A 15,720-nucleotide genomic window follows, 5' to 3' on the forward strand; every position below is an offset into this window, starting at 1 on the left:
CCTTGGAGGGTCTCCATCCTCACAACATACAGTGCTATAGTATTTGTGACTGAATGAGTATGACTAAAATGTGGTTGACTGGTCTCTTGAGGGATTGTCAGCGAATGGGAGTGGGTGCTTACTTTACCGTAAAAGTTCCACTGTGTAATTTAGACGGGATAAACAAGTCGTACCGAAGCTTCTTTTATTGCACGGGAAGTCAACCATCAAAAACTTTCTTGAAAATAATATGTTGCATATGTCCCCACTAGTCTAAACATGGTATGCTGATTAACATTGTGCTTGTGGAATATGAGTTAAACAACAAACTCCTCCTGTTTTTATCCATCTCAGGGACCACTTTGCTGTTGACTGATAATTTGCTCCGGACTCAGGTAAGAACCAATCATGGTTTAGCTTGCGAATGTCACATGACTAAACTCAGAAAACAGGTGAGCTGTGATTGGTTCTTACCTGTTGACTTCCCCTTTAAGTGATATGTTAGCCCAAACATTCTCGTCCACACAATCTCTCCTGCTGGCTTGCTTTAATTGCTCTCTCATGAAAAAAGATCACAAAATCCCATAATATTTTTCAGTAATTTCTAAGATTCAACTGGGAGTGGCAATAAGTTAGTTGAATTGGCTCCCACTGTTTTGTGCTTGTATCTCACATTTTTTTTCTCACAAGTCAAAGCAAATTACACTCGAATCTAGTACAAGTCCCAATTCGGGTCAATTTTATCCCAAGGCACCACTGTACTTCTGCTTGGTAGAATCAGTAAGAATGAATCCAATTGCAAGTGACACATATTCTACTTTATTTGAAGGATCTGCAGTTTCAGGTAAACAGAACAAAGTAGGGTACAAATACAGTAATGATATGGAAAATAATGTTCTAGGTATTCAAAAAAACAAAATCACTTCAATGCTGCATTTGAGTTACCTCAGGAAAGGTATACTTCAAACATGACAAAAAACAAATAAGTTATGCAGTGTGATTCCATAAATAGTTGAAAAAGCATCAAATTCATACAAAAAAAAACCATTTTCAAATTTGGAACGAAAAGGTCAGAGTCCAAATGTCAGTGCTTCTCTCCCCCTGATAGACCTGTACATACTATGCATAGAATAGACACAACACAGCCAGAGCCAAAGTGACGAGGGTGGGTGAAGGGGAGCGGATGGTTGAAGAAGATTTGGAGTCCACAAGGGGTTCTGTGTGTCTCAGCATCCAGCTCTTCACCTCATGGAGGCCCTGACGGTCCAGCTCGGGAGCCATCAGCCTCCGGATGGTCTCATAATATTTATTCAACCAGTGCAGCTGGAGTGAGAGTGGAAAGAGCATTTTCGAAAGCAATGGTTCACTACTGCTGAAGTAGCATCTGGTGTTTCATAGCGATGTGAACGAGAACCACTTTTGCTCTGTGGGAATATTTCTTCATAACTTTTTCTCTCTCTCTCTCTCTCTCTCTCTCTCTCTCTCTCTCTCTCTCTCTCTCTCTCTCTTTTTTTTTTAATTTTTTTTTTTAAGCAATGAGCTTGGAAGCTGACACAAGATTTGCTTTTGCGGCCCACTGAAGATGATGTGGTGGGACCGATCTGGCCCCCGGACCTTGAATTTGACACCTATGTTGAAGTGTATTGAAATGAAGATTGGTGGAAAGGGATTTACAAATCATTGCATTCTGTTTTTCCTTTTTACACAAAGGTCTAGTGGAGTTGGAGTTTGAATAAAAAAAATCATCGTGATGGTTTCTTATGTACAGAAATACTCTCATCTCTTGATTAGTTGAATATTAGCAGTAAGCTAACATGAACGACATAAAATATTTTGCTCTGTTTTTAGTGAATCTACATGAGTTTCACTTTTTGAGCTGAACTACTGAAATCTAAATGATACTATATATGTTTTCCACAGTATTATAATTTATTGATATGCACTAGTGTATATTGTGATAATTGGATCTACAGTGCATAGTATTTCCAATCCGTGCATTTATTCATATTGCATCACATTGTCCTATTCTGTACTGTTTACATTTCCATTTGTTGGATATTTTGCTGCTCTGCATACCATAGTTTGGTGTGCTCGTTTTTGTAATTTACAAAATATAATTTTCTTCAAAAATTACAGAAGAAATGGTCAGTTTTGTTTTGATGAAGAACACTTTCTTCTTCACTTGGAGAGAAAAAAAACTGGGGGCGGGGTTTGAGAGGAACCAGCACTCTTACAGCAGGGAAATGAAAACATCTCAGATGTGAGACCACATTTCAAGTTGTTGACACCTTTGAAACAGGAAACTGATAAGATCCTGATTAAAAAAAAAAAAACAACAAAAAAAAAACTTGCCATATATTAACATAATATAAACTCACAGATATTCTCGGATTTAAAGACATTTTGTTCATCATTCTCATACAATTACCTGAACTGGGCTCAGAAGAGACACGTCAATCAACTTCCTGTCATACGGAACCAAAGACACAGTGTCAAACGTCAAGTAGTTATGGCCATACTGGAAGAGAAGGATGGCGCCAATTACCATACACGATTTATTAAAAATAAATGACTGAATGATCTGTAAGTATACCTTTGTATGGGCGGGCACAACCACTGCAATGTCTTCAATGCGAATGCCAAAGTCGTTATCCTTGTAATATCCGGGTTCTATGAACAAAATCAGGTGAATGCCCACAAATGGCCTCATGTAAATTTATTTTTCGCTAAGATTAGCAAATGATGATTTGTGACAAAAAAAGTCTCACCTATAGATGTGAACATGCCTTCTCTAAATGGAATGTTGTTACCCTGAAAACCGACAGGCCCTAAACAACGAATAGGAGAGTCAATTATTTTTTATTAAATGTATTATTTATGATTAAAAAAAAATGTACAAATTAAATAAATCAGTGGAATCAAATAACAAAACTAAGAACCTACAAAATATGAATATAGAAAAATAGTACATTAATATTTAGTAGTAGTTTTTTATCATACATACAAGTAATAAAAGAAAAAAAGGACTATTAAAAATCATTCATAAAGAATACAAAAGATGAGACTAGTAAAAAATGAAGGCGTATACCAGCATTTATTATCTGTGCAGTATTATTTATTATCAGAAATAAATAATTAAAAATAAATACTAAAATAATTCTGAAAAAATACAAACTATAAGATTGGACAGAAATAGTCCAGTGTATTCGTATTTATTAGTGTATCATTTATTTGGTTTAATCGAACCCTGCACCTCTGCGCTGTGAGGCCAACGTGCTAACCAGTTGCTCATCTTGCCACCCTTGGGCATGCAACGCTGCAAATAATTTTAATGCTGATTGTGAGGGGTTTTTTTTGGCGTGCTTAGTATTTATTTACTTGGTGTAAAAAAAAAAAAAAAAAAAAAAAAAGAGAACCACTGCGAAAACATATTCTGCCTAAGTAGGTACGAGATAAAAGAGGTGGCGTACACTCATGAACCCCGAAATAATTGCCGACCCCATGTCCTGTGCCATGGCCGTAGTTGAGGCCCACTTCCCACAATGCTCTGCGGCCCAGCATCTCCATGTTTACACCTGGGGACGGACCACAAGCTTACACACTCAGACAGCCTGCTGCAAAAACAGCAACAGCCCAATATTACCATCTAGTGGTTAAGACTTTAGCTAGACTTGAGCTACTTATGAATGAACATTCCCCACCTCTGGTTCCGGAAGGAAATACGGTTCGAGATATTTCTATGTTCCCCATAAGAACTCTGGTGTAGGCCTCCTGGTTAATAACACAGACAAGTCAATATTAGTTTATTTCAGACTACAAAAGTGTCGTAATGGAAGAATTTCCTATACAGCGGTGCCTTGGGATACGAGTGAATGATTGACGAGTTTTGCGAGACATGAGCTGTCATTAGCGCTTTATGGTGGCAGTGAGCGCAATTCAACTCTCTTCACAAAAAGCAATGAATCTTCAAATTGTTTATTGCCACTCCCACCTGAAGTTTACTGTCAAAGTAAACATCAAACAAAGAGGAGTGCACCATTTGTATCCAAATCAACCACATAGCTTTGCTTTAGGAAAGTTTGCTTCTCTTTTTACAAAAACTAACATGCTAACATTTAGCATTAATAGAAGCAATTGACACTGCAAATGGTGACATAACACATGTGACAGATAATATAACAATATTCATAGGCACATACTCTTCATGCTCTGTGAAAAATGACTAATATTACTAATTATCAATATTTTCACTGAATCACTCAGAGTTGTAGTTGAATAAATACTATACTTTTTGAAATGTCAATATGACTGTATTTTACAGTACTGCCCCCCTGTGGCCAATATTGCAGCAAACGATGCGGAAACTGTTTAATTCTTCACGTTCTATGCAATCTTGTTTTCTATTTATGTTATCATTAAGTACAATATTATAGATTGATTTTTTTTGCCGTATTGAAAAACACACACGTTTTTGTTTTGGGGGCTGAAACTGATTCATGGTGTTTCCTTTCATTTTGAGTAAGATACAGAATGAGCGTTGTGAGTTTATTCAATTAAAGTTGTATCTCAAGCCAACACTGTATTACTATGACTATGTATCAGATTCAAAGTGTTACCTTTTGCATAGCAGTGGGTGTCCCCCAATGGACTGTCCGAGTGATGTCAGTGGTCCCATCTCTGACGGTGTGGAGGTAAGTCATGACACCAAAGCAACCATAAGTGACGTGTGTTCCCACGTGAATGTGTACATGTGTGAGTTCTTACTCACAGGTACTGGCCACCTGAGTCAACCAGGTACATCTCATCCACTTTCAGCTTCCTGTTGCTTTCTCCTGTTGGGCTACAGCATGAAAAGCTTCAGTCGACAACAAATCAACACTGAAACCTGATTTTAGCGTGTACTGACTATAATCCATTCCTGAGCGATAATTCTTTTGTTTCTTCCTGTGTGTTAATCGTTTTATTAAGGTGGATTGGTCAAAATTCAGATTCAGACCCAAATTTCATTTGATTAGATTGTGTGGGTATACCCAAATCTTGAAGAAGTTCAGTAAGAGGAAATAAAGAAAAACTCCATATTTGTCAGAATTATAATGACTTCAAACAGATGTTATCAGGCAGTGGGCACGTAACAATAAAAAAGAAGGTGCACTGAAATACGAGTGACCCAAAAAGAAGTTTTTTAGAGACTGGAATTGACAAATGTTATTCATTCAATATTCAATGGGAAAAGATGCTTTGAGACACGAGTGTGATCATAGAATGAATGAAGCCTGTATCTCAAGGTATCATGAGGACATTTACCTGTAATGTGCCAGTGCAGCATTAGGTCCACTTGCTGATATAGTCTCAAAACTCGGGCCCTTGTTGTCCTTCTGTTTGCTGAAAATGTTTTTTTTTCCTTCTTAATATATTCAGGCTTTCAGATTCTATTGTGATCTGTACCGAGAGTATGGCGACTGACCTTCGACAGTCATTGACATACACAGAGGCACTCAGCTCCGTCTGTTTTCCCGCTGGCACCACCTTCTCCAACCACATGAGAAGCTGCATGACAGCCACGGCATCCCTCACCTGGAAAGAAGCCACAATGAACTATTGAGCAATAATAATATGATGATAATCAAAAAATAAAATTAAGAACAATGGGTAGAAAATGATGAATGACATTAAAAACGCATTGTTTTATTTCAATTAATATAAAAACATTTATTACTGAAAAATATGAATTAAATGCTAAATAACATATGACAGAATCTCCAAATCCCCCAAATCGTTACTTTTTAGGGAAAAAAATGCTCAATCTTGTTGAGCCATTTTCAGTGCATCATCACAGAAATCGAGCCAACTAGCCAACTGATCAATGGTATCCATTTGTGAAAAAATAGGAAATTGACTCCATTAGACATCGGAGATTTCAGACAACACCACTGATATGTAGTCATATTACAACTCATTCCTGTGACTACAACAACAAATCATATTAGCAATAATAGTTTCGTTTTTTAAATTAAAATAGCATTTAAAAAATTGTGAAATCACATAACACCATCATCACCACCACCAAGCAGTGACGATTAATTATAATGCAGATGATGATGATGATTCTGAATAATAATTATTATGAATATATTCAATTTATTTAATGTAAAAAAATGAAATTAAAATCAAAATAGCATAATTACTACGACTACTATTACTACTACTAGTTCGACGAGTAATACTAATATTGTAATGATTATGGAAGTTCGTTGTTCATTTTAAATAACAGCATAATAATAATAATAATAATAATAATAATAATAATAATAATAATAATAATAATAATAAAAACAAGTAAATCAGTCATGTGTTTGTGTGTGTGGGTGACATACGTGAGCATCCCTCAAGATGCGCTGCTCAGTGTCATCTTTCACAGCCTTGGTGGTCAGCACAGGAGAATAGGAGCTGCTCATTAGTTTGTCCTATGGGACACAAGTGGGAACAAATGCATTTAGACAATTGAAATCAGACAAGGATGGCAAGAAAATGGGCGCCACAATATTCAATGGGAAAAGATGCTTTGAGACACGAGTGTGATCATAGAATGAATGAAGCCTGTATCTCAAGGTATCATGAGGACATTTACCTGTAATGTGCCAGTGCAGCATTAGGTCCACTTGCTGATATAGTCTCAAAACTCGGGCCCTTGTTGTCCTTCTGTTTGCTGAAAATGTTTTTTTTTCCTTCTTAATATATTCAGGCTTTCAGATTCTATTGTGATCTGTACCGAGAGTATGGCGACTGACCTTCGACAGTCATTGACATACACAGAGGCACTCAGCTCCGTCTGTTTTCCCGCTGGCACCACCTTCTCCAACCACATGAGAAGCTGCATGACAGCCACGGCATCCCTCACCTGGAAAGAAGCCACAATGAGCTATTGAGCAATAATAATATGATGATAATCAAAAAATAAAATTTAGAACAATGGGTGGAAAACGATGAACGACATTAAAAACACATTGTTTTATTTCAATTAATATAAAAACATTTATGACTGAAAAATATGAATTAAATGCTAAATAACATATGACAGAATCTCCAAATCCCCCAAATCGTTACTTTTTAGGGAAAAAAATGCTCAATCTTGTTGAGCCATTTTCAGTGCATCATCACAGAAATCGAGCCAACTAGCCAACTGATCAATGGTATCCATTTGTGAAAAAATAGGAAATTGACTCCATTAGACATCGGAGATTTCAGACAACACCACTGATATGTAGTCATATTACAACTCATTCCTGTGACTACAACAACAAATCATATTAGCAATAATAGTTTCGTTTTTTAAATTAAAATAGCATTTAAAAAATTGTGAAATCACATAACACCATCATCACCACCACCAAGCAGTGACGATTAATTATCATGCAGATGATGATGATGATTATGAATAATAATAATTATTATGAATATATTCGATTTATTTAATGTAAAAAAATGAAATTAAAAGCAAAATAGCATAATTGTATACTATGACTACTATTGCTACTACTAGTTCGACGAGTAATACTAATACTCTAATGATTACGGGAATTCGTTGTTCATTTTAATTAATATAACATATGAGTGCAACAATAAATTATTTGCAATAAATGCCAAAATAGCATAATAATAATAATCATAATAATAATAATCATAATAATAATAATAAAAACAAGTAAATCAGTCATGTGTTTGTGTGTGTGGGTGACATACGTGAGCATCCCTCAAGATGCGCTGCTCAGTGTCATCTTTCACAGCCTTGGTGGTCAGCACAGGAGAATAGGAGCTGCTCATTAGTTTGTCCTGTGGGACGCAAGTGGGTCCAAATGCATTTAGACAATTGAAATCAGACAAGGATGTCAAGAAAATGGGTGACAAATGGCTCATCTCATGTCATACCTCGGCAACATCTACATGAAATATCAGTCAAAGTCAGTAGGGAAAGTGGCAAGCACCCCTAAAATGAAGAATGAATTTGGATTTGGCTGAAAACCAAGAGCATTCATCAGTCTTGATAGAATAAATCACCGTTTGACAATGGTTGAGCAGTGGCACAAATCCAAACTACTAAAAAATGAGTCTTAATTTTTCATCTGAGTAAGACATTTTGGACAACTGTTTGTTTCCAGCCAGTAGCAGACTCTAGTATATGCGATGTGTGTGACCACACAGCGCAGCATTTCTGGGGGAGCAGCAACGTGCCCCGAAGGAGAGGTCCGCGCCGGATGCCATTCAAGCTCGGACTGCCACTGCTTCCAACATTTCAATGTATTTTATCGTATGAAGTGTGAGAGCATTTCAGTAGTGAATGTGAGAGATGTTCACTATATTGCATGAGAGCATTTCAGGCAAGTGTGAAAGCATGCTAATTTTGCAGAGAAACACTCTTCACATTTTTTTTTCCCGGGTGTCCAAATAGTTTTGTCCATTTTGTATATGATGTACATTGGTCACGACAAATACAGTTATATCAGTGGCATACCTCCGGTTTTATGACCTCAAAGAGCGCATAGTTGGTGTACTCGGTGCCGATCCACACTTTGACCCCAGACCCGCTGCTCACGTACTCCTTGAGGTGATCCAAGACGGCGTCGTAGTTTTTCAGCCGGACGCAGAGTGGCCCACCACATGAAGTGTTCAGGTACACTCTCATCTCTTCCGTCACCCTTTCTGTGTGCAAAAAGAGCCTGACAGATGTGGTGAGTAAAAACGCTGATCAAAGCAATCACAAACTTCCACGCATAGTAAACCATGAGAGGCCAGCAGAGACATTATTCAGGGTTACCTCTCACACACACTAGGGAAACACTCACTCACACACACACACCTGAAATGCTCTTGCATATATAACTGGAATGTTGTCGCACAGACAACTAAAACTCTCTCACGTACACAACTGAAATTTTGGCACTCACACGACTGAAACGCTATCACACACACAAATTTCTGTCACAAACAACTGAAAAATTACTGACTCATGTAAAACCCCTCACACGTACGCTAATACACTCTCTCACACATGCGTCTGACAATGCTTTGACACACTACAAAATCACTCATGCTTACTAAAACTCTCTCACTCACGAAACTAGAATGCTGTCTCACACTATACTGGAAAATTTCTCACGCACGCAACTGAAAACGCTATCACGCCCCCTACTGAAATGCTCTTACACAAAACTTAGCCCCTGCCACACACACTACTGAAACACTCTCACATCCAACCGAAATGTTGCACAGTCACTACTGAGACCTCACGCAGACTACTTCAATGCGTATTTCAGCAGTGGCGTACACAGCGTCACAATGATATGCGTGATGGAGCATTTCAGCAGTGTGTGAGAGCATTTTGGAAGTGTGTGTGTGAGAGTGTTTCGGTTTATTACATCAAAGAATTCCCGTAGAATGTATATACGTCTTAGAGCTTTTCGGTGTACTATACGAGACCGTTTTAGTGTGCTGCATGAGAGCATTTCCTTTGTGTAATGGGAGGTAATCCTAAATTAGGTCCTTGAAGACGTCTCATAAGGATCAACAGAAAACGTACCAGATCTCGTCCATGGTCAGCAGCGTGTACGAGTAGAAAAAAGGGTTGTATGGGATGTCATTCCCGCGCATATTAAATAGCCCTTGAAAATGAGAAATACATGTTACGTACATAAAGGTTTGTCGGGAGTACGTAATGCGATGAAGATGCGATACATTTAAAAGGGACTTACAGGCTGTCTCATCGAGTGCGGAAAGCAGGAGAGCGGTGGGCTTATAAGGATTCTCCTTCATCTGATTCCGGATTTGCTCCACTTTCATCTGCCAGGACCTTTCTATGAACGACGTGATCTTACAGTCAGTTATTAAAATGTGTATGTATATAACATCTTCATCTCGAAAAGCGGAGCTTATGCAACAACGCAAGCCTGGATGCCACAAAGTACATATAACAAACACAAGCATTCATATTTGTTGACAATGTAATCTTCAATGAACAAAATAGGCATGTATTTAGAATTTGGAAGGAAGTACCCAAAGAAACCGCATGCTAACATTGTTCTAAAATTCACCTATTGTAATTCTTTTTTCTCCTGAACATATTTTCAGCATGCCACAAGGCAGCTGTCAATAAGACAGTCCAATTGTCTCTCACTGTATTGGTGTCCACTTTTGACGGCTTCATGACAATGCTTATTTTATTTTATTTTTTGGCGTAATTGTGATTTTGGAGTCATTATTTTTTTCACATGGAGCGCAGAACAAGACTGGGATGATTTCACACTTAATAATTAAAAAAAAAAAGATAAATGCTGAGTGCTTATTGCAACGTACAACTGTCTCAACTAAAGTAAACCTTGGATAGCTAATTGAATCTAGCCCACCACCGCTAAGCTGAATGAATTGCAATCCCTCCACCCATACAAGGATCGACGACACAGTTCACTTTCAATGGCCTTGTAGAACAATGGTACCAAAATAAACACATGCAGATATTCACAAAACGACCTGCCGCTTGGCACACATGACAACGAGTCACTCAACACAGAGTGGCCAACAGAACTGTCCCCTGCCCTTAATAAATTTAATTTGGATATACCTATACAAAGACATAATGACTAAGAATATAAAATGCAGCCAAGTTGGCCTAAACCACATTATGCTTCTTTGACATAATGTGTAAATTTACACAGGTAATAAATCCCAGCAAATGACGCACAATAGCTTTGATTGAGTGGCCTTATCCTGTTCAAATGCATAGAACCATTAGATTTACGATGCTCTCCATTTCTTCCATTTGCCCACTGCGTGACCCTAAAGGCTAATGATGCTCTAAGACCAGTGGATGCCACAATAACTTCCTTCCATGTCCTTTCCCACACAGTTAGCATTAAATCTGTCAACCATAAAAACATCACCAGGCTGTTAATGGCTACACCGCATCATTGCAGGTATTTATCAGCACCCAGGTACAGGAAGCGAAACGCACGTATGATTCTGTCCGGCAGGCGGATGAGGCTATCAGGCGGGATGGGAGGTCGCTCCTTCCACACTTGGTCCACCAGGTTGCTAGGCATCGACTTGAGGCTCCGATTGCTCGACTCCAGACTCATTCTGTAGTCTTCCTGCGTTTCTAATGGATGGAATGGCAAACGATTAAGAACCCTGAGGCCAATCAATCATGAGGGAGCTGTCAGTCTGTCAATGTAGCATCTGTGGCCTCCGGTGATGTTAATGAGGACTGACGGGGGCGGTGATAAAGACTCACTGAGCGAGAAGAGGAACGGATCAAAGCCAATCTTGCCACCATAAGGTACCTCTGAGATGAGCCAAACCGCTATGCTGTTTATGGACACTGTGAAATGACAAAGATGAGTTAGAACGATTATTACTGATCCACAACACTCACAGTAGACTTTAAAGTAATTGACTGCATACCATACTTGTCGGTTGTACTAGATATGACTGTAACACATCTAGTTTTGCACTCTAATTTGGTGTGTTACTTTAACATCCATGCACAAAGTTATCCCATCCATCTGATCTACCAAATGTACCATGATATTATAAGTGACCTGCACAAGGTTATTTGGTATTAAATGGGGATTAGGGCTGCCAGAAAAGATCAAGTTCGGGTTCAGGACCACTGACAGTAAAATACAAACACAACAAATACAAGCATTATTCATTTGGAGGACCCATGATCTATGTCTGAGACAAACACAGAGCAGCACATTTTGTTCCCAAATGCCTTCGACATCATGAGATACTATGCCGGATGTTGCAAAGCAATCTCAAGCCATAACTCAGATCTAGCTGCCTGACGTTGCAGCAATTCTGCTTCAGGACATCTCAAGAATCTCAAGATTTCACTACAGGGATAAGATACCCTTGTGCTGGATGAAGCGAAGCAGCACTAGAAGATAACTACATGGTACCACATTCTTTGCATTGTGCTCCAGTAATTGTTGCTACTCTTAAATTAAAGAAAGAAAACACCATTGAAATGAGTTGAAACTGATGAGTCTGCAATTTGCTAAAATGCAAGATGACAAACATGGTCGTCATGTTGGGAGAATCGCCTTTATAACAAATAAGAGAAAACCAAAGCTTTTTTGGAAATCATCATCATCATTAGAAACAAAGTGGAACAAGGAAAAAAAAAATAAAAATAAATTTTGGGGCTTGCTTTGCTACACCAGGTTCAGGGTAGCTTCTATGTGTGCAGGGTATTATAAACTCTTCAGACTGAATTGACATTCCAGAGCCAAATGTGCTGCTCGACATAAAAAAGTTTGGTTTGGGTTACGTATGTTCTGGGGCTGCTACATCTGGCTATGGTTATCGTCATCATGTGCAGAGAAAAACGAAATCTGAGGCCTCTCAAAGCATTCTGGAGCAAAATGTACTGCTTGATGTCAGAAATTGTTGTCTCTGTAACGTCCTGGGGCTCTGGCTGTTTTACTACATCCAGAATTAAGTATTTAAAAAGTGCAAGGTAAAATAAAATATCAAGCCTACGAAGGTATTTTGAACGGTGCCAGTAAGCTTGGTTTTTGTTATGTTCCGGGGCTGTTTTGATAAATCTGGCAGAGGATATCTCTAACGCTGAGGTGTCATCAATTGCCGCCTGCGTCTAAAGAACATCTCGGTCTCAGTTACAGATCAGAGGTACTCCAGTGACATTGTGTTCAAGCCCACCATCTTTTTGCAGCTCCCAGTTGCAATCCATCTGTCTCTCCGCTTGGACCCAGTAGCGGCTGTCCGTCCACAGCGCCGCTTTGCCTAGCGTGACCACGGCTGTGCCTGCACACAGGCGGGAGCATTAAATTACAGATGCCAACGATTGCTCGGCAGTCCAGCTCATCTTGCTAATGTATGCAAATGGGGACATGGGAAGGTTGAAGGAATCTAATATTGTGAGGCTTCACTGTTGCCATCTTTTATCTCACCATTTCATATGGAAGGGTGAAGTGAGTTTCCCGAAGCTGCAGGATAATTAATCCTGAGTAAATCATCATTTTTGATTTAATGAGGGGGAGTTTATCAAAAGGAGGATAAAAGCAGCTCAGATGTGGGACGTTGAGTCAAAGGAAAGAGGAAGAAAACGAGCAGGAGGAGGAAGACGTTACCTGCAGAGCCTGTAAAGCCCGTCATGAAGGCCATCCTTGCATCACGTGGTGCGATATATTCACTCTGGCACAGAGCGATACCGTTAATCATCACTCAAACACAAACATGAAATGCATTTTATGATGATTGACAGCTGTAGTACCAGGTGGGCGTCAGTGCCTGGGATAATGTAGGCGGAGATGTTAGAGAAGTGCATTCGTTCTCGCAACTCCTGCAACCGGAGACTGCTGTTCACAGCTGTGTTGGGGAGGTACTGGCGTGCGCGCGCACACACACACATGCACACACACACACACACACACACACACACACACACACACACACACACACACACACACACACGCACACACACACACACCACACACACACACACACACACACACACACACACACACACACGTTAAAAGTGAAAGACAGATTTAATCACATGAAAAATTGCTGATTCATCCTTTCCTGTATCTCTGAGTGTAATCATTAACTGTGTGTAGTCACCAAAGCTATTGTGCCATGTGTCACAAAAAAAAAAGTACAAATATTTCAGACCTGACTTAGGTTGCATTTATAGACATAGGTTTTTAATTTAAAATATGTATATACATTTCAAATGCAAGTATGTAATTTGAGATCTTACAATATTTTTATAAAACTCTACATTGGAAGACTGGAACCCCACATTTGAACGCACAACTTCTAAATTGTGAGACAGATGTGCTAACAACTCGTGCATCGTGCATTTTATTTTTTAACATCAAGCATGTGTGCGCAACGACCAAAGCTCTTGCAACATACTACACTATATATATATATATACACTATAAAGATTTTAAATTGCATTTTATTCATCTATTAAACACGATGAAAGGCATTGGCAAATTATGAATGATCTTTTGTAATATGAAATGAACGGTCACTAGTTGTGTCTCGCAGAGCTCACCGGCGGAGACAGGGAACAGTTTCTCTCAGTGGCCTCAAACAAAGCGATACCGCTGACGTTTCCTGAAATGAGAAGAGTCCTTGAACAGTGACCCAGCAGTTTTTGTTTAGTACCAGGTTGGTTTCTCCTTGGAAACAAACACTGGCAGGATAATCTAAGCCAATAAATCACAATGCGACATCTAATTCAATAATGCACCGCTGTTGACACATTTTATGCAGTGAAATGCAGTCGAAGAGCAGACGATGAATGCTACTTTGCAGGGTGAGCTTTCTTGACCGAAAACCAACCACAATATTATAAAAGAAGTTTTAAACACATGTAATAAAACAGGCGCATTCAACTTTCAGGCTTGAGCAACACTTGCGATTGTGTCTTAAATGTGAGCCAACACAAGCAGAAGAACTTTTTTTTTTCTTCAAATTTACCTGCCAGGATCAACAGAACCAGAGCCACGGTGGAGAACATCTTGCCCCAGAAGCACATCTACACACCAAGCGGACCGAGGTGGGTCTTGCCTAACTGGAGCAGGTGCACCGTTGAGCGTTCAGTCAATGTGGGTTTGTGGTGAGAGGTATACCCTGCCAACTGTGTGCGGCTTCCCCCCTCTCTCCCTCTCCCTCTCTCTCTCCTTATCTCACCCACTTCCCTTCCTACTCCTCTTCGTCCTCCTGTCTCGACTCACTTGTCCTCTGACAGCAATCATGTGACCTTGGTACATTTTTTTTCCTTTTATTGTTGCTTTCTTTACATACCGGTATTATAATAGAATGTGCGACACCGCCTTCATGTCTTCTTAAATTTATTAAGTTGCTTGACCTTAACCCAAGTGGTGTTTTTAAAAATGTCACATATGATCATGTAGATACATTCATATACTTGCTGTGAACATTCAGTAAATTATTGTTGAATTATTCTTTTCTTAAATTATTTAAAAGCCAGGTTTAAAAGAAAAACAGTCTATCTTGCTTTGACATTCATAATGTGCAGTACTATATTAGCCTCTTTTGTACATGACTGAGCCACTGATTTGTCTTCCATCCATCCATTCCCCGAGTCGATTATCCTCACGAGAGTCGCGGGCATGCTGGAGCCTCTCTCAGCTGCCTTCGGGCAGTAGGCGGGGTACACTCTGAACTGGTTGCCAGCCAATCGCAGGACACAAATAGACAAACAACATTTTGGGCTCACAATCACACATAGGGACAATTTAAAATGTTCCATTAATCTACCATGCGAGTTTTTGGAATCCGGGAGGAAACCAGAGTACCCAGAGAAAATCCATATAGGCACGGGGAAAGAGTTCAAAGTATGGATGTGTGCGTGTTTAGGTCACTTCGTTGATGAGTAGCCATGATACTTTGAAGAGAGATGTCAGATTATAACTTTTACCATCAAATTCATCATGTTTTGTAAAAGCTCTTCATATACAGTATGAACAAGTGTTCATGTCACATCGTTGAAAAAAAATGATGCATCAAGACAGATGTCACATTCTGAATTGAATAAGAACACATGTTCTATTATGCATACTCCAGACAACTCATTCTGTTGTCAGTAGGAAGGGAGGGTGTGATACACTTGTTGCAGCTTGTGGAGGGGGTTGAAGTTGGCAAGGCAGGGTTCATACTGTAAATCATCACACGAAATGAACGCAGCTG

General features: G+C 39.2%; 1 protein-coding gene across 1 annotated transcript; it reads right to left on the reverse strand.

The window, feature by feature from the left end:
- Nucleotides 1–775: 775 nt before the first annotated feature.
- Nucleotides 776–14,666, reverse strand: xpnpep2 (X-prolyl aminopeptidase (aminopeptidase P) 2, membrane-bound). Its single transcript, XM_019884030.1, has 21 exons — nucleotides 14,488–14,666; nucleotides 14,060–14,121; nucleotides 13,268–13,378; nucleotides 13,125–13,188; nucleotides 12,694–12,798; nucleotides 11,261–11,347; nucleotides 10,982–11,125; nucleotides 9,726–9,827; nucleotides 9,554–9,635; nucleotides 8,489–8,693; nucleotides 7,720–7,809; nucleotides 6,768–6,877; nucleotides 6,608–6,685; nucleotides 4,748–4,819; nucleotides 4,596–4,656; nucleotides 3,681–3,750; nucleotides 3,450–3,554; nucleotides 2,748–2,807; nucleotides 2,573–2,649; nucleotides 2,408–2,497; nucleotides 776–1,302 (listed from the first exon to the last, which is right to left on the reverse strand). Exons 1-21 carry the CDS (start codon nucleotides 14,543–14,545, stop codon nucleotides 1,099–1,101), a joined length of 2,037 nt encoding a protein of 678 aa, XP_019739589.1. The 5' UTR covers nucleotides 14,546–14,666; the 3' UTR covers nucleotides 776–1,098.
- Nucleotides 14,667–15,720: the final 1,054 nt, after the last annotated feature.

The sequence above is a fragment of the Hippocampus comes genome, unplaced genomic scaffold (genome assembly GCF_001891065.2).
Source record: "Hippocampus comes isolate QL1 unplaced genomic scaffold, H_comes_QL1_v1.1 scaffold156, whole genome shotgun sequence".
Lineage (NCBI taxonomy): Eukaryota > Metazoa > Chordata > Actinopteri > Syngnathiformes > Syngnathidae > Hippocampus > Hippocampus comes.

Bases quoted from the DNA above. Each gene is read 5' to 3' on its own strand.
- xpnpep2 (XM_019884030.1), bottom strand. From the start codon at position 14,545: ATGTGCTTCTGGGGCAAGATGTTCTCCACCGTGGCTCTGGTTCTGTTG. The intron at 7,810-8,488 runs GTATGCCACTGA...TGCGTCCCACAG, and splicing joins TTGAGGTCATAAAACCGGAG to GACAAACTAATGAGCAGCTC. The intron at 4,657-4,747 runs GTGAGTAAGAAC...CCACACCGTCAG, and splicing joins GACTCAGGTGGCCAGTACCT to AGATGGGACCACTGACATCA.